Source organism: Mus musculus, chromosome 9, assembly GCF_000001635.26.
Source record: "Mus musculus strain C57BL/6J chromosome 9, GRCm38.p6 C57BL/6J".
NCBI lineage: Eukaryota > Metazoa > Chordata > Mammalia > Rodentia > Muridae > Mus > Mus musculus.
In genome coordinates this window covers 55,554,737-55,580,393 of record NC_000075.6, presented here as the reverse complement: position 1 = coordinate 55,580,393, position 25,657 = coordinate 55,554,737, and the positions used below count along the sequence as shown (strand labels likewise).

The 25,657-nt window shown below is 42.3% G+C and overlaps 1 protein-coding gene and 1 pseudogene across 7 annotated transcripts in view; both read left to right on the top strand.

Moving 5' to 3' along the window:
- The window catches only part of Scaper (S phase cyclin A-associated protein in the ER), a 388,343-nt gene that overhangs the window by 357,828 nt on the left and 4,858 nt on the right, over positions 1-25,657 (top strand). For 6 of the 7 annotated variants that reach the window (XM_030244383.1, XM_011242747.3, NM_001357652.1 and 3 more), the window contains 2 exons: positions 38-187; positions 24,118-24,309. In XM_030244383.1, coding sequence (XP_030100243.1) covers positions 38-187; positions 24,118-24,309 — 342 coding nt within the window. Of the gene's footprint in view, positions 1-37; positions 188-23,613; positions 23,990-24,117; positions 24,310-25,657 lie in introns of those variants that run through there. The other variant, NM_001357653.1, reaches the window with a different exon arrangement.
- On the top strand, positions 24,682-24,772 carry Gm23407 (annotated as a pseudogene).

The following is a 25,657-nucleotide window of genomic DNA, read 5'->3' as shown; positions in this document are numbered from 1 at the left end:
CCTAGGCTGGGAGTTTTAACTGTTCCTTGTCTGTCAGTCTGTTGTAGGGGCAGAGGGCTTGTCCCTTGCATTCCGGCACATGGCTAGCTCCTTGCTAGGCCACTGCAGCCAAGTGTCCTGTGAAAGCCTCCTCCATGAGGTCATCGTCTGTGTGGGCTACTTCACTGTCAACCACCCAGATAACCAGGTAAGAGCCTCTGGAAGGTACCTCAGATGACTCCCAGCACTGAGGGTGTGAGGTATTGGAGTGAGAAAAGACAGGCTAGCCTGCTGGAACCCATCTGTCCTGTATGAAGGCCTTTAACCGGGCTCCCAAGATATGTTGCTAGCTTTATCTCTAAAAGGATATTTGATCTACACCAGATAAAACAAGGACCTCCTCTTAAAGCTATGAAGGTAAGATATTTTAGTAAAAATTTTTTAAAGGGCACAGAATCGTCTTTTCCCTCCTGTACAGAAAGTTTCAACTCCCACACTATCTGGACGCCAATCGTCTTGCTGTGATAAGGGAGCATCTGCACCTCTCGGCTCAGATCACTCAGCACACATGAGCTGGCCTTGGCCGTGCTCTGCCGAGTGCTCTGCAGAGGCTTCCAGATAGTTGGGGCAGAAGTTAAGAAGGCAAGGTTCTGGCATCTCCTACTTGAGAGACAGGCATAATTCTGTTCATGGCTACTTTATTTGGTTTCTGAGTAGGGCTTCTGTGAATGCATTCTCCTGCTTTATGAAAGTGAAATGTTTGCTATGAATTGGAAGAAGATAATGAGGCACCTTCTTTCTCTCTTTACTTTATTTTTTAAATAAATCATGGCACAACTAACACATCAAACTAATTCTTAACTACCTCATTTATATAGCTTTATCTAGACAGAAAGTTGATTGTATAGATTATAGCTGAGAAAAATATCTAAACGTTCCACTAACTTTTACTCTAAGCTCACTGGTTTTTAGTTTAAGGACATCTAAAATAAATGTGACTATTAGATTTTTCAGCCTAGAGCACACTAGAGGAAGACAGGAGAAGAGATGAGTGTGCTGTCATAGCCAAGTACAAGGCAAGAAGTTGCACACCGAGAGCTGCCAGTACATGTCTAATGAGTAGGAAGAGATGAGAGAGAACAAGATAGGCCCAGGAGACCAGAATCACAGACATGTAGGTTCATAGAAGCATTCAGCCCTTAGTAAACATGGGGGCAAAGTGGGCCTTCGGTGCATTCTCTATAAGAAGGGCAAGGAATGGACAGTACATTTGAAAAAAAATTCTGTGGTTAAAATGTAGAAGATTTAGGTGCTTAGAAGAAATTAGATAGTTAGATAGATAGATAGATAGATAGATAGATAGATACACACACACATGTATATATATGTATATATACATATATATATAATTTTTTTCTATTCCCAAACCTCATTGCCAGGGGCATTTGTTTGTTGCCTCCCACTGTGGAAATACTTAGGAAACTACTTCCCTTGAAAACAGCCAGGTTTGTGTCCTCTCTAAGGACCAAGCCCATAAATTGATAAAATTTTTAAAAACTACTAGAGAAATGATTGGTGAGGGGACTCCCTGTGTGGGTTTCTTTGCTTTGTGTGGATCAGTCTCCTGAATGACTTTTATCTCACCTTAAAGTTTCTTCTCATGGTTATGACCACAAAGGATTCCATATTTGTTATGAAAAAGATATGGCAAATATAAAGAAAAAATGGAAGCCCATTGTTTCTGATCTCAGAATTTGGAATAGTCACTAACAGGTTTCCTTCCAGAGTCTTCTTAATGAACAATTTTATGTAGCTGAAGTCATATCGCACATGTATTAATGTCCTGCTTTCTACGCTTTATTTTATACCAGAAAATCATTTTTAATGGCTTTACTGTATGTGGACATTGATAGTTTACCTAACAATTTTCTGTTTTATATGTAAGTGGTTGATGCTATATATCATGACACTCTGCTGCACTTGTAAAGAGCTGAGCAGTTTGTGAGTGTATCATTTAGCAATTCTACACTTAAGTGTGAGTGTGCAATTCTACACCAAGAGGTTTCATCCATGCTGCTATGCTTTGAAGCTTTTTGCATAAATCATCTCTGTTATGATAAGTTATGGATTCAGACTTCTGTGGGGTTTCTGAGTTTGTCTACGGATGCTAGCTCACACAGTCGTCGTCCATTTTAACATCCCATACTTTAGTTGATCTCAGCAGAGAGAACAGAGACTGGAGCAGGGGGACATATACTTGGAGGAATAAGGAAAAAGCAGCTGAAATGGGTAGAGAGAGCATGGGGTAGGAGGGGAGAGAGGAAGAGGTGGTGGCAGTAAGCTTTGGAGGTCACTGTTGAGAGGCAGTGTCACTCAAAGGACAAAATTAGAAGAGTGAAAAATGCCAGAGCTAGTGTCTTGATACCTTGCCTCCCACAAAGGCAAGGTGCTAAACCTATCATCTATTGAATCAGAGAACCCAGTCCAACTCTGTGACAGTTGTGGAAATACAACACAACTTTATGAGAAGAAAACAGAACATGTTAAAATACAAAAGAAATTAACAATTGATAGAAAAGATTGTAAGAAGATTCTAAAAAGTAGAAATTTGTAGCAATGTAATTTCTAAGCATCACCTTGTCCTGTGGAGATCTTGTTGCTATTGTGCCCAGGTGCTGTCTCTCACCTCATCAACACTACAGTGCAGTCATCAGTACAAGGTCAATCCCTGCCTCAGATAGGCAGGCAGGAAACAGTGTTCTAAGAGGCAAGTTAAACCTCCTGAAACAAAGGGAAGCTCTGGGAGACTGAAGTCAGGTGTAACAGGCCCATCCGAAGGGGCCACTTAAGTCAGGTGTAATGGGCCCATTTGATGGCCACCTACGTGTATTTTGGACAGCAATTCCTGCCCACCAGATGCCAGTATGGGGTTTCTGGGCATAATGTGTGTGTCTCACTTGGGGAAACCCATAAAGATTCTAGGAAGTTATAAATAATACAAGACACAATTTAGCAAGTAAAGTGCCTGGGTTTTAGCTCACCTCTGCTTCTACCCTGCGTATGTGATCTTAGATGAATCCTCCCCTTTAGGTTCATGGATCTGTGACTGTTGAAAAGTAGAGTAGTTCTGAAGAGCAGTGACATCTACACTGTGTGTCTGTGTGTGTGTACATGTGTCAGTGCATGTCTGTGTATGTTCTCATGTATGTTAGTGTGTTTTCATGTGTATGTGTTTGTGTGTGTGTGTGTGTGTGTGTGTGTGTGTGTGTGTGTATAATGCTGCTAAATTGTAGGGCTAAAATGTTTCAGCTGCTAAATTATATGTTATGTATACTTCACATGATTAAAAAAAGAAAAGATTGTGCTGAGATATGCCTTGAGCCTGTGACATTAAAAGTCTGAGACTAGGACCATAGAGAGACCAGCATCTGATTTCAGGGGGATTCTACACCTGGATTTGTGGTTTTTAGATCCTCCCTACTCTCCTCCAGATCCTGGCAGCACCAGATGGCGTAATAAGCTGCTGAACACTTTGTGGCAGCTTGTAATTTAAAGCTCACTATCTCTCAGCTTCTTCAGTATAAACTGAGGAGAACAAGAACCATTGGCAGACACAGCAGACTTCTAATGGGTGACTTGTGAAACTCTGTGAGCCATGCCATCACCAGCCACAGTTGTTCTGTCTGCTGTGTTCCCTAGCCCAAGTGAGGATCTGTGCCAGGCTCTGTGGGTTAGGCTACATAGAGAAGAGCATAAGGCAGACAGCCACAAGTCACTGAGGTGACAACTACTTGTATCCAGTGAAATTGGGGACTTTTCTGCTGTTAAAAGGCTGTGTATTTGCTTTCTTTTAAAACAGAACTTCTTAGTTCCCTTTCCCACAAAACCACAAATTTTCTAAGTGAACATTTGTTAAGGAGAGCTAGTAAGAGCAGCTATAAGTTCTTGCCCCAGTTCCATGTCTGTGGAGCTTTTGCCCTAGAAGGTCACCTGCGCAGCCACCTCATAGGCAGGCTCAGTGGTGGTGCCCCTTCTCTCACACCCCTCTTCTTGGGGAATCAGTTCAGCCTGGTGGGAGAAATGGTGATTCTTAGTTCAGGTAAGTGTCATGTTAATCTGCAGGGCATGGTTTTCCAGAGAGGACCCTTCATCTCCTCCTGGAGAGACAGTATGTCTCTCTACAAGACAGGGGTCCTGAGACCCTTGCTGCAGCCCACGTCGGTCTGATTAGGTTACTGCTTTGCATAAAGGATTGGCCTTTTTTTACTTGCTGCCACTTAGTCAATTAACTAGAAGGGCTGAGCCCCATGATACCACAGATCACTTCAGAAGAGTAAGCCAGATAATAAAAACTAATGCCCTGTCCGTGATAGAACCAATCATCTGTTTCCTATAGGTTTACAGTATCTAATTAAAATGATGTTTTAATCAAAAGCTTCTCTGTATTTTACATTTTCATGACTTTCTAAATTTTTTCCCATCTAATTATTATAATGAACATAATTAATATGTGCTGTCAGCTCCTCACTTTATTTACATTGTATTGGATAATTAAATTTGGTCTGATAATTAAATTAACTCAAATGAAAGATTGTATGACTGCCTGAATATTACTGTCATGGGAATAAGCACCTTTCAATATTCATTTTGATTAGTGAGTGCCTTTCTCATTAGGAAAAGCCTGATAAATCCAGGTACCTCAGCTTCAGTCTTACGATAACTGAAACAAAGATCACTTTGGCCTACCTGTCCCATCCAGCCTCTCCGTTTTACCAGGAAGAAAGGTCATAGCCTTATACTTTCTCAACTCAGGACCCCTTTTTGTCCAAGAAATTGTTTCATGACCCAGAGTGGGTAAGTATATAAAATAGGTATTGAAATCAAACATTTACTGATAATAAATCATAGAGAAATTTATTTTGAAACAATCCTTGGACAATATAAAGTTTACTATTTACTAAAAACTGAAGCAGCCAAACAGTGGTGGAACACACCTTTACTCCCAGCTCTTGGGAGGTAGAGGTAGGGGATTTCTGAGTTCGAGGCCAGCCTGGTCTACAGAGTGAGTTTCAAAACAGTCAGGACTACATAGAGAAACCCTGTCTCAAAAAAAAACTAAAAAGAAAAAAAAAAAAAAAAGAACTATAGCAAATATGGTTCTAATTAGATGGGTGTACCTATTTATTTTTACATAAATAATTAAATATTGGCTGAATATTTGATACTGCAGATCATAGAACATCTTCAACAGTTTTCAGAGTTGACTGATATTTATAAATATCGGTATTAAGGCCATCACTTCATATACATATATAGTACAAAATGGCAAAGGTATGATTAGTGGGAGGTATGGCTTTCTGCAGGGAAGAGCACACCAACTAGTTGTTCAGTTCCACAAGGCCAACTCTTAAACATTCAAGTGACATTATTCATCAGGTTGCATTTAGGACTATATGTGTATATGCTAGTACATAATCCATATGTAATAACAATGGGAAAAGTCTTGAATTTGAAGGAGACGAGGAAGGGGGTTTATGGAAGGATCTGGAGGGAGGAAAGGGATGGAAGATATGTAATTAAATGTAATCTCAGAAATAAAATTAATTTTTAAAAAAAGTATGTTTCAGGCCCTTAAAATTATGGGAAATTCTGTCCTAAGATGAAGACAAATTCATTTCATAGGGTTTTTTTTCTTTTATGAAATTCACCTTAGCAACTCCAACAGCAGTTTTTAAAATCAAACATTAGAACACAATTCAAAGATTCACTAATTTGATACTTACATGACAGTAGGAAAATATTAGACGTCTTTATTCTCTGTAATTAAACCATTATGCTTCTGAAAGAGCAGAAAGCTTTGCTTGTACAGTAAACACACTTTATTTCATATCAAATATAATAGCCCTGAGTTGGAGCCAAGGTGTGTTGGGCACATTTGTTGATGCTGGGTATAAGGTCTATGTGTTGATGCTGGGGTGTAAGGTCTATGTGTTGATGCTGGGGTATAAGGTCTATGTGTTGATGCTGGGGTGTAAGGTCTATGTGTTGATGCTGGGGTGTAAGGTCTATGTGTTGATGCTGGGGTGTAAGGTCTATGTGTTGATGCTGGGGTGTAAGGTCTATGTGTTGATGCTGGGGTATAAGGTCTATGTGTTGATGCTGGGGTGTAAGGTCTATGTGTTGATGCTGGGGTGTAAGGTCTATGTGTTGATGCTGGGGTGTAAGGTCTATGTGTTGATGCTGGGGTATAAGGTCTATGTGTTGATGCTGGGGTGTAAGGTCTATGTGTTGATGCTGGGTATAAGGTCTATGTGTTGATGCTGGGGTATAAGGTCTATGTGTTGATGCTGGGGTGTAAGGTCTATGTGTTGATGCTGGGTGTAAGGTCTATGTGTTGATGCTGGGGTATAAGGTCTATGTGTTGATGCTGGGGTGTAAGGTCTATGTGTTGATGCTGGGGTGTAAGGTCTATGTGTTGATGCTGGGGTATAAGGTCTATGTGTTGATGCTGGGGTATAAGGTCTATGTGTTGATGCTGGGGTGTAAGGTCTATGTGCTGATGCTGGGGTGTAAGGTCTATGTGTTGATGCTGGGTGTAAGGTCTATGTGTTGATGCTGGGGTGTAAGGTCTATGTGTTGATGCTGGGTGTAAGGTCTATGTGTTGATGCTGGGGTGTAAGGTCTATGTGTTGATGCTGGGTGTAAGGTCTATGTGTTGATGCTGGGGTGTAAGGTCTATGTGTTGATGCTGGGTGTAAGGTCTATGTGTTGATGCTGGGGTGTAAGGTCTATGTGTTGATGCTGGGTGTAAGGTCTGTGTGTTGATGCTGGGGTGTAAGGTCTATGTGTTGATGCTGGGTGTAAGGTCTATGTGTTGATGCTGGGGTGTAAGGTCTATGTGTTGATGCTGGGGTGTAAGGTCTATGTGTTGATGCTGGGTGTAAGGTCTATGTGTTGATGCTGGGGTGTAAGGTCTATGTGTTGATGCTGGGTGTAAGGTCTATGTGTTGATGCTGGGGTGTAAGGTCTATGTGTTGATGCTGGGGTGTAAGGTCTATGTGTTGATGCTGGGTGTAAGGTCTGTGTGTTGATGCTGGGGTGTAAGGTCTATGTGTTGATGCTGGGTGTAAGGTCTATGTGTTGATGCTGGGGTGTAAGGTCTATGTGTTGATGCTGGGGTGTAAGGTCTATGTGTTGATGCTGGGTGTAAGGTCTATGTGTTGATGCTGGGTGTAAGGTCTATGTGTTGATGCTGGGGTGTAAGGTCTATGTGTTGATGCTGGGGTGTAAGGTCTATGTGTGGTTAAAAGTGCACAGGTTTATATTCAGAACCTCAGTGACAGTGAAGGTGCATAGGTGCTGCTGCCCCAGTCACCTTGCAGTCATCACACTTGATTTTTTTTATATTTTTATTAGATATTTTCCTCATTTACATTTCCAATGCTATCCCAAAAGTCCCCCATACCCTCCCCCCCACTCCCCTTCCCTACCCCCCCACTCCCACTTCTTGGCCCTGGAGTTCCCCTGTACTGGGGCATATAAAGTTTGTGTGTCCAATGGGCCTCTCTTTCCAGTGATGGCCGACTAGGCCATCTTTTGATACATATGCAGCTAGAGCCAAGAGCTCCGGGGGTACTGGTTAGTTCATATTGTTGTTCCACCTATAGGGTTGCAGACCCCTTTAGCTCCTTGGTTACTTTCTCTAGCTCCTCCATTGGGGGCCCTGTGATCCATCCATTAGCTGACTGTGATCATCCACTTCTGTGTTTGCTAGGCCCCGGCATAGTCTCACAAGAGACAGCTATATCAGGGTCCTTACAGCAAAATCTTGCTAGTGTATGCAGTGGTGTCAGCGTTTGGAGGCTGATTATGGGATGGATCCCTGGATATGGCAGTCTCTAGATGGTCCATCCTTTTGTCTCAGCTCCAAACTTTGTCTCTGTAACTCCTTCCATGGGTGTTTTATTCCCAATTCTAAGAAGGGGCAGTTTTTATCACAATTGCTCTGTAATTTTTGCATTAATGTTTGATCATCACATGTTGAAAGCCTTTTCCTGCTGCCATATTTTTCCGTCACCTCAGTCATTTATATGACCTCATAATAAAGTCATGATCTCACAATCCAACAAGCTGGGATATAGATCGTGTAATTGTATGCTTTGCACCCATATAAAAGGCACCTGGAGCCAGGCATGGTGGCGCACGCCTTTAATCCCAGTACTCGGGAGACAGAGGCAGGTGGATTTCTGAGTTTGAGGCCAGCCTGGTCTATTAAGTGAGTTCCAGGACAGCCACGGCTATACAAAGAAACCCTGTCTCGAAAACCCCCCCAAAAAATAAATAAAAAGGCACCTGGATGCTCCTAGGAATTTCAGGACAGGAAGAGAGGCTTGTGGGGTTCTGTGTGATTGTGTGGTGTGTCTTTTCCAGTCATTTGATGACTTAATTTTTTATTTGTTCTTGTTTTTGTTTCAGTTTGGGTTGTTGTTGTTGGGTTTTTTTTTTTTTTTTTTTTTTTTGGTTGATTGGCTAGTTATTATTGTTTTGGCTTTGTTTGGGGTTTTTTTGGGGAGCGGGGAGGAGGGATTGTTACTGTTTTTCAAGGCAGGGTTTCCTGTGTAGCCCTGGCTAACCTGGAACTCAGAGATCTGTTTGCCTCTGCCTCTAGAGTGCTAGGATCAAAGGCGTTCGCCACCACCGTGGACTTGTTTGTTTTGAGATAGGATCTCACTGTATAGATCCGGCTGACCTCCAAATCACAGAGATCCTCTCACCTTTACCTCTTGGATGCTGGAATTAAACGTGTGCACCACCATACCTGGCGAATGTTTTAATCTGCTGCACTCTTGCCATTTCTTCTACATAAGTAATTTCTCCATTTTACTCCATCTGCAGTTAAGAAAGGCTTGATTGTCATTTGTTGCAGTTGCTTAGCAGAATATTTGCCACTGAGCTACAGCCTCAGACTTTCCTTTGTGGTGTTTTATTTTATTTTATTTTTAAATTTCTGTGTATGTGTATAAATCAAACAACAGTTGTGGGAGTCAGTTTTTTCCTTCCACCATGTGAGTTCTGGGAACACAGGCTTGGCAGCCAGCACTTTTACTGGCTGGGCCATCTCACTGCCCTTTCTAGAGTTATGTCTTATTTTGTTTATATTATATTTGTTTGCAATGTCAGGGCTTGAAATCAGAGCTTCATACATGGTAGGCAAGTGCTCTTCTGCTGAGATCTGTATCCCTGGCTTCAGTTGTGTTTTGAGAATGGCAGCTTGCCTAGCAGTTTCCCGAATCACAGCCCAGCTTTTAGAGTGAGTGTTCAGACCTGGCCTAAGTCCTGCTCAAACATCCTTTTCTTACTCTTTGTCTTTCTCAAAGGCAGATGATCCATCCTGGGTCCCACCTACTTGGTACACTCCACTGACCTCTTCTAGTCCATGAAGCATCTGCTGCTGCATTGGGCTAAGAGTGAAGAGCATGTCCATCACTCAGGGCCTTCCTGTCCTCCCAGAGTCAACAACCTCATTCTTGACCTGTCACACGAGCCTTCACCTTTTTACATCTTTTCCCTATAATAGCTATAGCTCCTTTTAGAAGGTGGAAGTACGTCATGTCTAAGGAAAAGCCCAAGAATTTCAGTAATATAACTATTTTAGAGCCAGGTTATCAGTATTACAGTACCAAAGAAAAACATGGGACTTGAAAGACAGAAGTATATCATTAAGAATAATATTTGCCTAAATATGTACATCAGTGATGTGCCTACAGTGGAAATGAAGAAGGCTGCCAGCCACTAACTCTCACTATGTATAACAAATTCACTCCCTCCACAGGATCCAAGCAAAAGACCTTTCACTCCCCTCATCGCTTGTGACTTTTCCTAGTCAAATTTAGTGCAGTGACATATGATTGGTAGACAGACAGACAGACAGACAGACAGACAGACAGACAATCTTAGCTAGGACTGCACTGCTAGCCGGGTGTGGTGGCACACGCCTTTAATCCCAGCACTGGGGAGACAGAGACAGGCGGATTTCTGAGTTCGAAGCCAGCCTGGTCTGCAAAGTGAGTTCCAGGACAGCCATGGCTACACAGAGAAACCATGTCTCAAAAAAAGAAAAAGAAAGAAAGAAAAAGAATTAAATCTCATAGCATGGATATAATGTAGGTAAGACTGTAACAGACTGTAACAGACACAGCTTCTGGTCCTTGACTCTCATCTGAAATCTCATAGACAGTTTATAATCTCCACATTCCTGTCAACATCCTCAGCTCCTAACTAACAGAGTTGACCAGTGGAGCTCTGCTTATGGCATTCTAGGGCTTCTGTAGCCTACATCTCCAAATTTCCTCCAAAGACCAGATTTCCTCCAAATTTGACTCAGGAATCACTGGGCAGGTAGACACAGCAACAATCCCACTTCTTGATCCTGATTTCTGTTGTTGGCAAGACTTTTATCAGTATGACAAAGTGTCCTAGATCTAGTCCCCCACACCTACCCCCTGGAATTTGAATCCACCATAGACAATGTCCAAGGCTTGGGGAGTGGTCATTACTGCTTGACTCTGTAGCAGACCTGATCATTGCCCAGGTGATGCTAATTTTGCAGGTCTGAGGCCTGTGGTGAGGCATAGTGGACAATTAGGATAAAACAGACAGACATACTTAGTTTTTGGCAGCCAAGAAGCAAAAATTGTACCTCTGCAAGTGGGCTTTTCTGTTCACATTTTATTCCATCATCCAGGACCAGCCTCTGGGATGCTACTTCTCAAACTCAGGGCATGTCCTCTCAACCCTGAGTTAATCATCTGTGTGAATGCCCTTACACACACACACACACACACACACACACACATTTAACTAAAATTCTCAGTAGCTCTCAATCTAATGAGGTTGTCAGGGAAAACCATCATAGCATTATAGTCTACTGTTAGCTTTGCCATCTCATAGTACCTGATGTGTTGGAATCCTCATTAGGTTCCTGCTTTAAGAGATTATTTAATAGTTTGCTCTTGGGCTGGAGAGATGGCTCAGCAGTTTAGGGCACTGACTGCTCTTCCAGAAATCCTGAGTTCAATTCCCAGCAACCACATGGTGGCTCACAACCATTTGTAATGGGATCCAATGCCTTCATCGTGTGTCTGAAGACAGCTACAGTGTACTCAAATAAATAAAATAAATCTTAAAAAAAATAGTTTGCTCTTGAAGCTTGATGAAAAGAACATAGTCTTTGGCCATGAATATATTGATTGAATATATTACCAGCTGTTCAATTCTGCAGCTCTGTGATCCTAGGCAAGCCACTTACCTCCCCATTGTGTATGTTCTTTTTTGTGATATGTAGATCATGTTAATAACATGCCATGTGTTTGTTATGCACAGTGAATTAAATCAGTTGCTTAGCAATTAGCACATTCCCTAGCCCAGAGCAAATGCTAACCTGTGATATCACTGGAACTACTGTTGTCTCCCTCCAGATTCCCTGCTCCTAATGAGAAAAGCCCCCATATCCATTCAAGTCAGCTTTGACACTTAATACCATCTTAAGTAGGTTATCTGCGCTGTCAGAATATGTTCGCCCATCTGCTGAGAAGATGGAGACATCTATGTGACTCCTGCCTCCAAGGTTCCTCTGTGGACCCAAAGCACAAGGCTGTCTTCTCACAGCCAGGCCTCTAGACTGTTATTTCACACACTGCTCTGACCCAGCCACCACCGAGTCTCAGGACAGTCAATCTGCCTCTGGCCAACTGGCTGCCTTCCCGAGAGGTGTGGCTGGTTCAGCTGAACCTGCCTGACAACTAATCAGTCTATGCTTGTCTGGAAAGCAGTGAAGGTAGGCACAGAAGCAGAGGGAGGAAGACCTCACACCCAAATACATCTCTGTATTTAGCCAACTAAAGAAGCACTAAAATTACTGCGAGATGCACTGAGATTGTGTTAGGAAGAGAAACTAGAAAATGGTTCACATGAATCAATGTGAACATTTAATGGGCCTTAATTGGAACCTTATCCTACTATTCTTAGAGCAGAGAGATGAAAGCAGAAGAAATCTGAGAGACCATTTATTTTACTTGAGAAAGCAGTAAACTGAAACTACAAAAAGATTTGACTACTATTATATTTTTATGATTAAATAAAATTGTCATAGACTAGTGCTGGTGAGCCCATAAATGCTCCGTGGAATGCACCATAGTTTCTGGCAGCTGTTGGATTATGGTCAGAAAACCTATCAGCCTGTGTTCTGCATTTGTTAACCCTACCATTCTCACACCACACAGCAGCTGATAGGAAGGAAAGCTTACCCAGTTCTGCTGGCAAGAGCCACTGGAGTATTTGTTTTTTAAGGCATTACTAAATTCTTTGCTTCCATTTCTCTCTCTTCCCCATCCCCCTACATTCTGCCATTTGTAATAAGCAGAATCTCTCAATCTCTGTCTCTCTCCCTCTGTCTGCTTGTATGTATGTATCCATGTCATATGTATGTGTGTTCTTTATTTTTCTTAGAGAAGCCCTAGGCTCCGAGGTTGAAATGGCATATTTCATGTAATAACTTCTGTTATTTCTTCTTAAGAAAAAAATCTATTTTTAAACCCACCTCCTTTATCATATTTACATGTACTATCTGTAGGTGTGGGCAGCACAGGCGTGTCCACATGTACATGTTCATAGCACAGGACAGGATGATGTCTGAGAACTTGGAGGCCTTCAAAGATCATTGAGCTGACTTCCCCTGTGGCCAGAGAAGAGAGGCCTTCCTTCTTGCCTTTGAGCTGGTTCACAGCCTGTCCAGAGCTGATATAAGTGGCCTTCCCTTGTTCTACTCCATCCTAGCAGCAAATGGGATACGAAGACACAGGCACATAGAAAATTCAAACTAGTCCCTCAGATTGATCATGAGATGATGAGTCTGCATCATTTCCAAGGCCAGTACGCTATAAGCAGCCCTCCTCAGGTATTAATTAAACTGGAAGCAGAGTTTATGTATAGTCTCTGACAAATCCTAGAACTGGTAGCTTAGTGTTGGCTAATCCAGCACAAGGTTCTACTGAAGGATGCATTTGGAAGGGATTTAGAATGTGCTTCTTTTAAACTATAGCTCTTTTCTTCACAGAAGATTTGAGAAATAATATTTTTAAAAAAGGAGGCCCCATCATGCGACAGAACACTAGAGGATGATTTATTCTTGGGGTTACGCCAATATTATGAATTTTATGGCCCTTTAGACATTTACCTTCTCGTTTATCAGCTTTTACTAAATGCCCACCCTGTTTCAAAACATGTGCTAAGAGATTCAGAAATACCTACATTCCACACTCTTTTTAAAGCGTCCACAGACCAGGCAATGTTGTAGACACACAGGATAGTAGGAAATAAAATAGACCAAGTCTTTGCCCTTATATTGCTGACATTCTGAAGAGTGAAATTCAAACAGAAAAAGAAAACAACTCAGGTCTATGATGGAGATACTCTACAATTGAAACAATGCTTGTTCTGGTATATAAAAGTAAAATAGAGGTTACTGGGTCACATGATAGGAATATGCGTGGAAAAAGAGCATAAGCAAAGGTACTGAGGTACAAAATAGCCTAACAGGTACAGGGAACTGTGCACTGTTCATTATGGCTGAGACTTAGCATTTAAACAGGCACAAGAGATAAGCCTGAGATGAGGCGGAACTGAGGTCATGAAGGACCTATGTGGTGACCAGGACTGGGAGATTGAAAAACCTGATACTATTAGCATGTGGCTGATGTGCTGAGACATGGCTCACACTCCAGTATTTGGAGAATGGGTAGAAGGGTAGGTAGTTGTCAGACCTCCACACTCGATGCCCAAGCATCTAGGAGCTGGCACCAATAGTGGTGATTCATTATTCTCCAGAAGAGGAGTGAGAGATTCTGCCCAGTGGCCCTCCCCTCTTCCCCTCAGCCGATAGAGGATTTCTCTCAGGAAGCCAATTAAGGCCCTTCCTTCTCAGTTTCCCCTGGAGCATAGAGAGACAGCCACTTTCCTCTCCCTACCTGAGAAGACCCCTGTCTAGGCCCACCTGGTTTCCAGTATGTAGGAGAGGCCAGGTCCCCAACTACTGTCAGTTTTGTTTCTCTTGACCCTGGCTTCCTATTTTCCCCTCTCTTCCTCCTTCCTGGATTCTCTACTGCTGCTACACAGCAATGAATCCCGGAAGGCTGCTGCTCAAAGGCTACCTCCTGTATAGTCTGTAAGATTTCTGCAGTTAACTCCTTCCTAGAAATATCTATGGAAGAGGCAAGTTTGGAAAGAGAAAATTGTTGCAATACTAGACTAGGAAATACTCAGGTTTCTTTTCTTTCATTGTGATTTGATGATTAAATATGTGGACAGAATCTTATTTTTCTCCTGGGATGTTAAAGCCACCACTCCCACCCTACCCCACCACAAGGCATCAAATTAAAGAAGCAAGGGGTGTGTGTTTGGGACATGCCATTTAAAAAAAATGGAGAAGTTGCTGGCCTCGAGGACGTTCTCGTTACATTGCTCCGGTCATGCGCATTGGTTCCAGGGATGACAAACTGGCAAGAGCAGCAACTGATGAACCTGCCACCATCGCTGCTACCTCTTTCCCCCTGCATTGTGCACAGCCAGGTTTGCAGAGAGGAATGCACCAACTACATTGTTTCTGTTATACTAGAAAAATATTCTTTGTTCCAATGATTTACAGACTTTCTGAGCTGTCTGTTTTAGTGAATTTAGATGTCTAGACACCTATTTTTGCCCCTGTGTTGAGGACATTTTGTCTCTGACAAGAAAAGGAAAAAAACAAATTGGAAATTCTTAGGCACAAGGAATTTGCCCTAGTGAAATTTAACTATTTGCATCCATTCCGCTATGCTCCATTTACCTCATCACACTAATGGACAGAACTGGTCTGGTTTGACAGAACAACTTTCAATACATGGTGAATAAAACTGCCCCCTTACACACACACACATACACACACACTCGAATCCCTATACCACTGTGCCAAGATGCTAAAAATCTCCATCATCTGCCCTTACAGACTCAAAGACACAGCATTGGCTGAGGGCCTTGAAAACCCTAGGGTGAGCATAGCTTGTGCTCTGATGTGGTAGATACAAGCTCCTGAATAACTTATAAATCAAAACTAACTTATAGCTTGCTTTTAGAAGCCAAAACTCATTCTTTTCCCAAATAGTTGGGGGGAAATCTAACATTTGCTGGGCGTGGTGGCACACACTTTAATCTCAGCAACCAGGAGGCAGAGGCAGGCAGATTTCTGAGTTCGAGGCCAGCCTGGTCTGGTCTACAAAGTGAGTTCCAGGACAGCCAGGGCTATACAGAGAAACCCTGTCTCCAAAAAGAGAGAGAGAGAGAAAGAGAGAGAGAGAGAGAGAGAGAGAGAGAGAGAGAGAGAGAATGTGATGGGTTTCTGTCCTGTTTCTGGCTGTTTTCTTGTTTTGTGTTTGTGGGTGAATTCCCTGGAGCTGTAGATGTTACTCTAGCATCTGTAGATTGTAGCCAGTATGTGTACAAGAAGTTGAGAAGTAGCCACACAACACATCTGCAGTCTGCTGTTTACTGTTGTCATTTTGATATGGTCAGGGAATGTACTATACCCCCCAAAAAGGGATGTTTTCAGGTGATCACATTACCCTTCAAAAACTACTTACAGTCACTTTTAAAGAAATATTTTAATTTCCTGCCTTCTTGTGTCATATAGATTTAGTATATATTTTTGCTGCCTTAAGGAATTAGTTCCTTCTGCAATGTCAGGTATGTGAGGATCATCGTGTATGTAAAAGTAAATTTTAAAGGTATGTGGTATTAAATGAAGATAATTGCTTATAATTAGTAAGATATTTTACCATAATATAGCCATGTTTTCAAGACCAAACTGGAAAAAAGAGATGTTTTCTCTTACATCAAATGGTTCCTGACAACTTTCTGAATTTTTATTTTTTGAAATCATTTTAATCCTTACTTCTTTTATTTGTGTCCCTGTTGCTTCTTCCTATTGTCAGTTTTACCTACTTTTCTGTAACACTCTTTCCAAACTTACTGATGCTGAGCTCCTAGAGACCGAACCCCTACTCTCTGAAGTATGAATTGCTACCCTCCGCTGCAGTGTGCAGAAATCCTGGGGTAGTAACTGACCTGAATCATGAAGGAAGATGGTCTGCTCTGTAGAAATAGAGTTCTCTAACTCAGTCAGTGCCTTAGTCCAGGGCTGAGCAGTACAGATACTCAGTAAATGCCTGGTGATGCTCTTAGCTCTGCACAGAGGCCTGCTTGCTGTTCCTTCCTTCCCTGCTCTGGCTGCAGCCCAGGTGTCACAGTTGGAGAAAGGAAGAGATCAGGCTGCTTTCCGTGTTTATGTGACTCTTCACTCTCTTTAGATCTTAGAGTGACTGGAACAGATGTCACATAGGTGGAGTCTGCAGACTAAGTTCTTCCCTGCCTTCCTACTTTGACTTTCTGTCTCTTTCCTCTCCTTCCTCCTCTTCCTCTTCTTCCTTCTCCTCTTCTTCCTCCTCCTATTCAGATTTTTAACAAAGCTATACCAGAGGCATACCAAGTGTTAATATTTTAGACATATTTTCTATTACAGCATTTTTAACATATTTTTATTTTTTATTAAATGTTTTCTTTATTTACATTTCAAATGTTATTCCCTTTCCTAGTTTCCTCTCCAAAAATTCCCTATACCTTCCCCCCTCCCTCTGTTCCCCAACCCACCCACTCCCACTTCCTGGCCCTGGCATTCCCCTATACTGGGGCCTAGAATCTTCACAAGACCAAGGGCCTCTCCTCCCACTGATGGCCAACTAGGCCATCTTCTGCTGCATATGCAGCTAGAGACACAAGCTCTGGGGGTCCTGGTTAGTTCATATTATTGTTTCTCCTATAGGGCTACAGACCCCTTCAGCTCCTTGGGTACTTTCTCTAGCTCCTCCATTGGGGACCCTGTACTCAGTCCAATGGATGGCTGTGAGCATCCACTTCTGTATTTGCCAGGCACTGGCATAGCCTCACAGGAGACAGCTATATCAGGGTCCTGTCAGCAAAATCTTGTTGGTATATGCAATAGTGTCTGGGTTTGGTGGTTGTTTATGGGATGGATCCCCAGGTGGGGCAGTCTCTGGATGGTCCTTCCTTCAGCCTCAGCTCTGAACTTTGTCTCTATAACTCCTTCCATGGGTATTTTGTTCCCTCTTCTAAGAAGGAACGAAGTATCCACACTTTGGTCTTCTTTCTTCTTGAGTTTCATGAGTTTAAATTAAGACCAGAGATTAGGCTTGAAAAGTGAGCCTAATTGTCAGGAAAGAGAACAGTTGCTGTTCTAAGTCACAAGTTTTGTACTCAGAAGTTGGAAGGTCCCCAAGCAGACCGCACACTGGCAGGAGATATGTGAATTCTCATTTATATAGATAATTCAGCACCGATTTACCAATTAAGAATTCCAGATGAAGTGTGTCAGCCTAAAAACGATGAAAACTATGGTAGGAGGGCTGTGGATAGAGTGCTCGCCTGGCCCCAGGCCAACAACACCTCCACAAACTGTTTTTACCAGAGTAATATCTAAAAGGTAACAACATCGGGGGAAAGATACACTAAAGATGTATGGGTTGGAAAAAGTATGTTCCCATCAAGTTCACAAGACTATCTCTAAAAGTGAATAAAAACCTGAGTTGTTAACTACTAAAAGGCAAGCCCCTTTTGTTTTCACAGAGACTTCCAACAGAGGATGAGCCTTGCTGATTGCTGGGGAAATCAGGATAGAAAACCTAAGGAGCAAGATTCTCAGAGGCAGCTACTTATTTAAAATGCAAATCACAGCATGGGAGAGATGCTCAGCAATTGATAACACTAGCTGTTCTTTCAGAGGACCCAGGTTCAATGCCTATCACTCCAGGCCCAGGGGATTGGACACCTCCTTTTGGCCTCTGCCAGCACCAGCCACACATGAACATATGTGGAGGCAAAAAACTCATACACATAAAATAACAATATGTGCATTGTTATGTCATTCAATATATGTGTATGTATGTGTGTATATATATATGTTGTGTATATGTATATATATATTGTTGTGTATGTTGGTTGGTTTAGTCTGTTTAGAATGGCCATAGGTAATGCTTATCTTTATCTGTGCTAGCATTGTCACTAAAGACACCACTGGCCGACAGCCAGTCACAGAAGTGAGCTCAGAACTGGTCACAAGAGCTTCTCTACCCAGGAATGGCAGCCTTGTGAGTAAGGTAGCCCTGAATGGGCCTGAGAGGCTAGAACAAGTCAACATTTGGAGTTTAGAGAGTTTTTCAGACCCAGTTCCAGCCCAGACTGGCTGGGGATTTAGACTATTATCTCTTGAACTTCCTGAAGCTTGAATCCCTCTTTATAACAGCAGTGGTCCCTATCTGCCACCTTGGAGCTGACCTCAGATTCTATAGATAGAGGGGCTAGGCTCCTGAGTACTGACCTCAGCCTAACTGAAGGTCACTAAGGTTCTGGTAGTACAGTGCCCTAGACAACCTTGACCTACTTCCTCCCTCATAAGACACAAGTGTTACCCAGTCCATATCTCTCCATGTAAGCAAACCAGAATTCCATAGTGGTGCTCAGAACCTTGAAAATCTCAGTTCTGGTGTCTGTCCTTCTAGACAATGTGGCTCAGAGTATCACAAAATCCAATCGCTTTGCTGTTTGCTGCTGGGGTAGAGGGGATATGGGAAGTTTTGATACTTCTCAGCTCAGGCTGGCCTTGAACTTCTGATCCTCTGACCATAATTTCCCAAGTGCTGGAGTCACAGGTGTGCACCACTGCACGTGGCTGAACTAACTTTTGTCAGCTATACTACTTGGGATGTCTTCCAGTACTTAAGGATTTCCTTCAGTATGTCAAGGGAAGCCCATTCTAGATATGAATTGTCAGCCTGTAACAGTTTCCATAGTAACAAGTCCAACACAGTGGCCTCAAACTCATGTAGGCAGGGAGGGAGGAGGGAGGGGAGAGGGGGGAAGGGGGAGGGGAGAGAGAGAGAGAGAAACAGAGAAAGAGAGAGAGAAAGAGAGAGAGAGAGAGAGGGAGAGAGAGAGAGAGAGAGCGCTAAGCCTCTGTTGCTCTGTACTACTTACCTATGTTTCTTGGACCATGCTTATGCAAGGATTTTCTTTTCAAAACTGTCAGAATGCATTTCCTATTTCACCACCACAAGATCCTGGCTGGCACCCCAAACACTGTTTGCATAGCTCTGTTCTGCACAGGCAAGGCCAGGGAGCAACCTCAGTAATGGCTTCTCAGATGACATTAAGCCTGCTGATGATTGAAGCCTGCCTCTACCAGATCTTCTGCTTTAAGGAAATGGGGGAGAGATGCTGGAAAGCAGTTGTTAAGCTGGGTGTGAGCTCTCTTCCTGGTCCAACAGAAAATGCAGAGTAGAAAACTGGTAAGATAACCAATACTCCTAACTAATACTATCATCGCTTTGTGGACATGGACACATTAGGTCTACCTTGAAATTTAAACCTTGAATTTAAACCTTGAAAGCTTCTATCCACCTCTTTTATGAAAAAGACTCTGAATTTAAATTAGCTGAGTGGTTATATTGATCATGACAGAGCCAGACCTAGAACCCACAGCTATCTAGTACCAGCACTCTTGAGTACCTGTAACATAATTATTTACCTCTGTAGCACCTGGAGAGTGATGGTTGCCTTTCTAATGGAGCATCATTCTGAGGACATTGGATCAGTGGGTTTATTACAAGAATAGAAGTATCACTCTGTTCATATGCACTAAGCCAAGGAAAGCACACAACTAGGCATCCTGAAAGAAGATCCCCAAGAAAGCCTGACCATGCTGATACCCTGACCTCAGACTTCTAGCCTTCTGAATGGTAGGAAACAAATATGTGTCACATATGTCCCTCCAGGCTATAGTGTTTTGCTTTGGTCAGCTAAGACAAACTAATACTAAATCTGTGAGTTTCGTCCCTCCACAAAAAAATTCCTTCACCTACAATTTCCAAGTGCCTGCATCTGATCCAGTCTTCCACATACAATCCACCCTGTCAATGTAGCTTCAAGAGAATGTGGGCAAGGAACACTCTCTCTCCTCTCATAGTACAGCATCCTCACCAGATTCTTTGTATGTATAAATACCTCATCTCCCACAAAATTAATGTCAAACCAGTCCTGCCCCACATAGTGCATCTTCTCTGTGTGTAAGGAGAAGGACTCCTAATTCTCTTTTGTTACTGTGGCAGTAGTATATCACTTGGCATGGAACACATACCACAAATGATGGCTCAAGTTAGCACTCTCTTGTTGGTGCCAGAAGCCTAGTGGGTGGCCAGAATCCAAAGCAAATTAAAGAACTACCAAGTTCACTTGTGTATCCTGGACACCACCCCCCATCCTCTTTCCTGGAGTCCTTTTTCTCTGGCATTCAGATCCTCCTGGTCCTGCCTTCACATTTCCAGAATTCTGTTTCCTTTTTCTAAAGCTACAACTTGTAGAATTATTACTAGTAACAAAAGAGTAGTTAGTCATCATGGGACTCTTGTCTGCCACCTGTGATTCCCTCATCAATGACACTAAAGAAAACCCTATGGTCAGCAGGGCAACAGGACAGAATTATGCCCCTGGCCTCTCTCTAGGAGACCAGAGGAGCTATGCTGCCATGGCTCTCCCCAGAGCAAGGTTGAAGGATGGCTGCAAAGCCTTTCTAATCTAGCCAAATAGTTTTCCTATTATTTTTCTGAAATTTAAAATGTAGAAATCTTTCAGTGAGAAAGAATATGTTTAAAAATCCAGTATTCTTTGTCTTTTTTTTCTTTATTGAGGCGTTTTGTAATACTGCTGTTGTTTTACTTTGTGAACCTGAACTATTTGATTTGTATGTGAGAGGCTTCAAAGAAAATACTTTTAAAAATATTATATACTCTCAAACCCAGAGCAATTGAACAGTTTGCCAAAGGCTACTCAGCTGATCAGTGAGTAAAGGCAGACCCTCAGATCTCCTGTTCTTAGATTACCACCATTTTTTTTTTGATACAACATTTCTCTATGTAATTCTGGAATTCACTATGTAGATCAGGCTGTCCTTCAACTCACAGAGACCTGCCTGGCCCTGTCTCGTGAATGCTGGGATTAAAGGCATGCACCATCACACCTGGCAAACACCTATTTCATAATTGTACCTATGGCCAAGGTCACTTTGCATCTCTCTTAATCTACTACATTTATGTATTTATTTGTGTATGTGGACTTCTGTGTGCACATGTGAGCACACCACAGTGCTTGTGAACCAATAGTGCTTATATGACAGTCCCAGAGCAACTTACAGAAGTTGATTCTTTCTTTTCACCATGTCTCCTTCCCATCTGGGTTCCAGGGATCAAACTCAGGTTATCAGAGTTGATGACAAACACCTTTATCCACTAGTGACCTGACCAGACTCCTCTTGGTGATATTGGAGCCCAACTCAGCATCTGAAAATAGACAATCTATTAGAAAGCAGTTTTCGTTGTTACTGAGGTTATACCTGCTCCTGACTTAGATCTCTAGCTGACGACTTTAGCCACCTTAGAGCCACACAGCAAGAGCACTCCCATCTCACTGCTGCAGTGCTCTGGAAGGAGACTCTGGGAATCCAGTTAGCCAGTATATCCTGAAAGGTGGGACAGGTATCCTGACCACTTGGGTGGCAAGATAACAGTCCAGTGGTTACAGCTCCATCAAGAAGGGAAACGGAAACTCTGTATTGTAAGTGTGAGCTGATTAACTATGCACATCCAGGAAGACCCTTGTGTCCCATGATGATTCTACTAACTTCCTACTGCTTTTGGAAATTTTGGAAAGCAGTACAAGATGGTATTTGATCACCTAAGCCCTGAGAATGAGTGGGGAAATGAAATAAAACCAAGGCCTGCCTTCAGCCTGGCATCTTTCACAAGCCCAACAGGCAACTCTCCTAGTGCTTGAAGCCCTGAGCATCAAAGTCCAGATATTTGTATTGCCCAGACTTTCTTCCCTAACCCTAAGAGAAGCACTTACCCAATCTAGTTGACTGTTGATGTTCACCACGTTACACTCTCTGCCACAAGCCCACCTGAGTTAGCTCACCAGGTCTCAGTGTACTTTCTGGACCTCCAGACCTGTTTTCCCACAGCATCTAAAGTGTCCCACTGACTACAGCCAAGTGTGAGTAGGAAAGTGTCTCACCAGGTCTTTCAGATTCCTTACAAAAACAAGGTCAGGTCCTGCGATAAGCAATCTATGGCTACAAGTCTTTAATAGAAGCTAAACTGCCCTTTGTCCATTTGCATCTTCTCCAGTCCAAAGACCTAAAAGTAGTGACCTCCATCAGGGTTGCCTTACTACACTGCTGGTGAGATTTATAAACTCACTCTATAAGCAGGTAATAGATAATCAGTGCTGTTCCTTGAGGGGATAGCAAGTCGCCAGGGGACACTGCTTCAGGAGGCTGAATGCTGTGAGTAGAACCAATATTCTCACTCTGTGCTAATTATCAGAACCAGGGAGCTGGCATCTTTGAGTTGATATTGTGTCTGTGCCAGCAAAACTGGCCCCTTTTAATACCTTCTGAATTACTGAATTGTCGTCCAGTAATGGCATTTTAACAATGAAGTTTCAAAAGGAAAAAAAAAACTAGTTCTTAATTTTTGCCCAAAGAAGGTGGGGAGGGTTTTAATAATGGCATTGTTATAAATTCTAAAGTGGTAACCATTTGGCTGTGTTACAAAATATGTAGATAATAATGTAGATAATAATTAAAATAAAAATTTAAGTGGAAGCTTTATCAATAAGGTAGATGGTAGAGCACATTTTTCTCAGTTGGTGTCAGAAATGGCACTGCACAGCCATGTGCAGAATTGTCACAATGCAAGTCTTTAAAATTCCTTTTGGATTTAAAGGCATTAACAGGTCCCTATCAACATTCTCCAGAAGTTTTTGATGTCATTTTAGCTATTGAACAAAAATATGTGAACTATTACTTTGTTGATTTTGTTCTTAAAGCACACTGCATTATCATCTGAGAATGTGTTCTTAAAATATTGTTAAAAGTACTTTGAAAACTTGTAAATCCCAGTAATTTATGTTTCTCCTGCCTCTGCTGTTTCACTCTGTCCTTCTGGTTTCAATTTGAATGCCGTCCTGTCTGGGTGTGTACCTGTAACGCTGTGTTCTCCCCCACCCCACCCCCCAGAACAATTTACAGTCCTGACCTTCAGCTTTTGCAGTGTCCCTAATGTTCTCTGGTTTCCTCCCATACTACGAAGTAGGCTTTGGGTCACCCTGCTCTTTCATATGAGAATTGTCTAATCAAAGTTACTTGAAACAGATCTGATTTTGGCATTTCTTAGTTTATCATTTCAGCCTAGGGAGTGAATTAGGAGAGCTTCCCTGCCAGCCCACTAATTGCATTGCCCTATTAAAGTGTACACAGTTGTAAACCCAGACTGCTGCAAGACAACAGTCTCATTTATCTAAACAGTCTCCTTTTAGACTCAATGGCACTGATGGGAACCAAGATAAGAAGTAGGGATTGGAGGAAGGGTCTTTTAGAGCCTGTACTAGCTGAAACTGTTCCATTTCCTACTGTCAGTCTCCTTTTCTTTCTAGGACTTGTCTACATAAGGAACCCATCTAGCTGCATGCAGTGTACGCAGTGAGCTAAGTTAGGCAGAGACTGCAGTGGGCAGGGCCATTGCAGACACTATCTTACTTTGTTAGGAATAGGAGGCTGCTTTAAGGACATGAACATGCTCCGTTACAACTGCGTGTCCTAAATCTGTTCCCTAGGTGACGGTTCTCTCCGTTGTACCATTTATTGTGGATTATGATTGTTAAATGACCACAAGACCTTTGGAACCTTTTTTTGTTTTTTTGGATTTGTTTTTGTTTTTTGTTTTTGTTTTTTACGTTGGGAAATGAGGTTTCTAAAAGCTTGGCTCTTTTCAGATATCACTTACATTCAGCTCTGGTAAGGAATCAAGTGCCTTCTCTCTTTCTTTACCTCCTTCAGCATGGTCCCTGCTTCAGACCAAAACAACAACTAACTAAGGGGCAGGCCAGGGCTTTGGCAGTTGACGGTCTCCTGCTCTGTTGTAGGTGATTGTTCAGTCCGGCCGCCACCCAACGGTGCTGCAGAAGCTCTGCCAGCTGCCTTTCCAGTATTTCAGTGACCCGAGGCTCATCAAAGTGCTGTTTCCTTCGCTTATCACCGCGTGTCACAACAACCATCAGAACAAGCTCATTCTGGAGCAAGAGATGAGCTGTGTTTTACTGGCCACATTCATCCAGGTACCGTCAACCTAATACCTCGCTTCTCCTGCTTTATGGGAAACTTGTGAGACTGAGAAGTCAGTCCAAAGCAGCTCTGTTCTCGCCCTCCACCTGTGCCTGTGCTGCCAACGTGATTTCTAAAGCCTGAGGCCACATTGCTAGAAGCAGGGTGGAATGCCGAATGCTTCTGCCCAGAGGAGTTCAAGCAAAGAGCTTGTTTGCTATTGATAAAGTGGAAACTTGTCCCTAGTTAAAACTGTTTAACAGGACACCAGGCTCTCTTAAGTCTTCAACTGGCACATGTGTCTGCTTTTTAGTCTTGCTAATTTATAATTGATGAAGAAAGATAACATTTTGAGTTTATTTGAACATTATAAAAATAAATATGATGTGCTTGGTTCGGCAGCACATATACTAAAATTGGAACGATACAGAGAAGATTAGCATAGCCCTACGCGAGGATGGTGTGTTCCATATTTTTGTAATAAAACTTGAACATTCACAGATTGAAAATAATAAATAAATAAATATGTGTACAAAGGTGGAGGACAAAACCTGTTTCTTTTTTTTTGTTTGTTTGTTTGTTTTTTAGCTAAAAGTTTGAAGTACAACTTGCATTTGATCCAACGGAATTCTGCAGGGTTGAAGTTAGAATCAGTGCGGTGGGAACGCTGACATTGGGTGTACATTAGCTCACGGAGCTGGCAGAGTGAAATCAAGATGACAGTTCCAAACTAGGGTTTTTCATATCTTTGTGGATTATTTTATGAAATGTCTTTTTTTCCCAAATGTTCCACTCTTAAAATTGCTCCCTGCTGCACATACTTCCTGTTCTTCCTAACAGTGAAACAGGAAGCAGAGTTTTGTGTGTTGTCCCTGTGCTGGCTAGTGCTCAGTTATCTCTGTCAGAGTGTGAGCATGTGCAGCTGCCTGGGAGCCACAGAGGAGAGTGGAGGACTTCCGGGCCTTCTTTATCACAGCCTATACTCCTTGTCTCTCTCTAGCAATGATCACTTAATAAGCACAGTCAATGAGATTTAGAAATATTTTCTTTCCAATTTAGTTGTTACATTTGAGTCTGGGTCCTGTTTTCTGAAAATGCATTCAAGTTATGTATTCGGATCTGCAAGCATGATTTCAGACTGGATCATGATTAAATTAAAATCGTAATAAACTCTTTACACTGTAGCCATCACTTCAACACAGGGCTCTTCATCTGGTCTTAAAAAGACCCCCCGCTCTGTCATTAAGTAAGAACGCACGTTAGGCATTTTCAAACCCTGATCTTTTCTGTTCAAATCACTTACTCTTTGTTGGGCTCTGCTGTAGACTCTCGAGTTGTATCAATGAATAAGACAGATAAAAC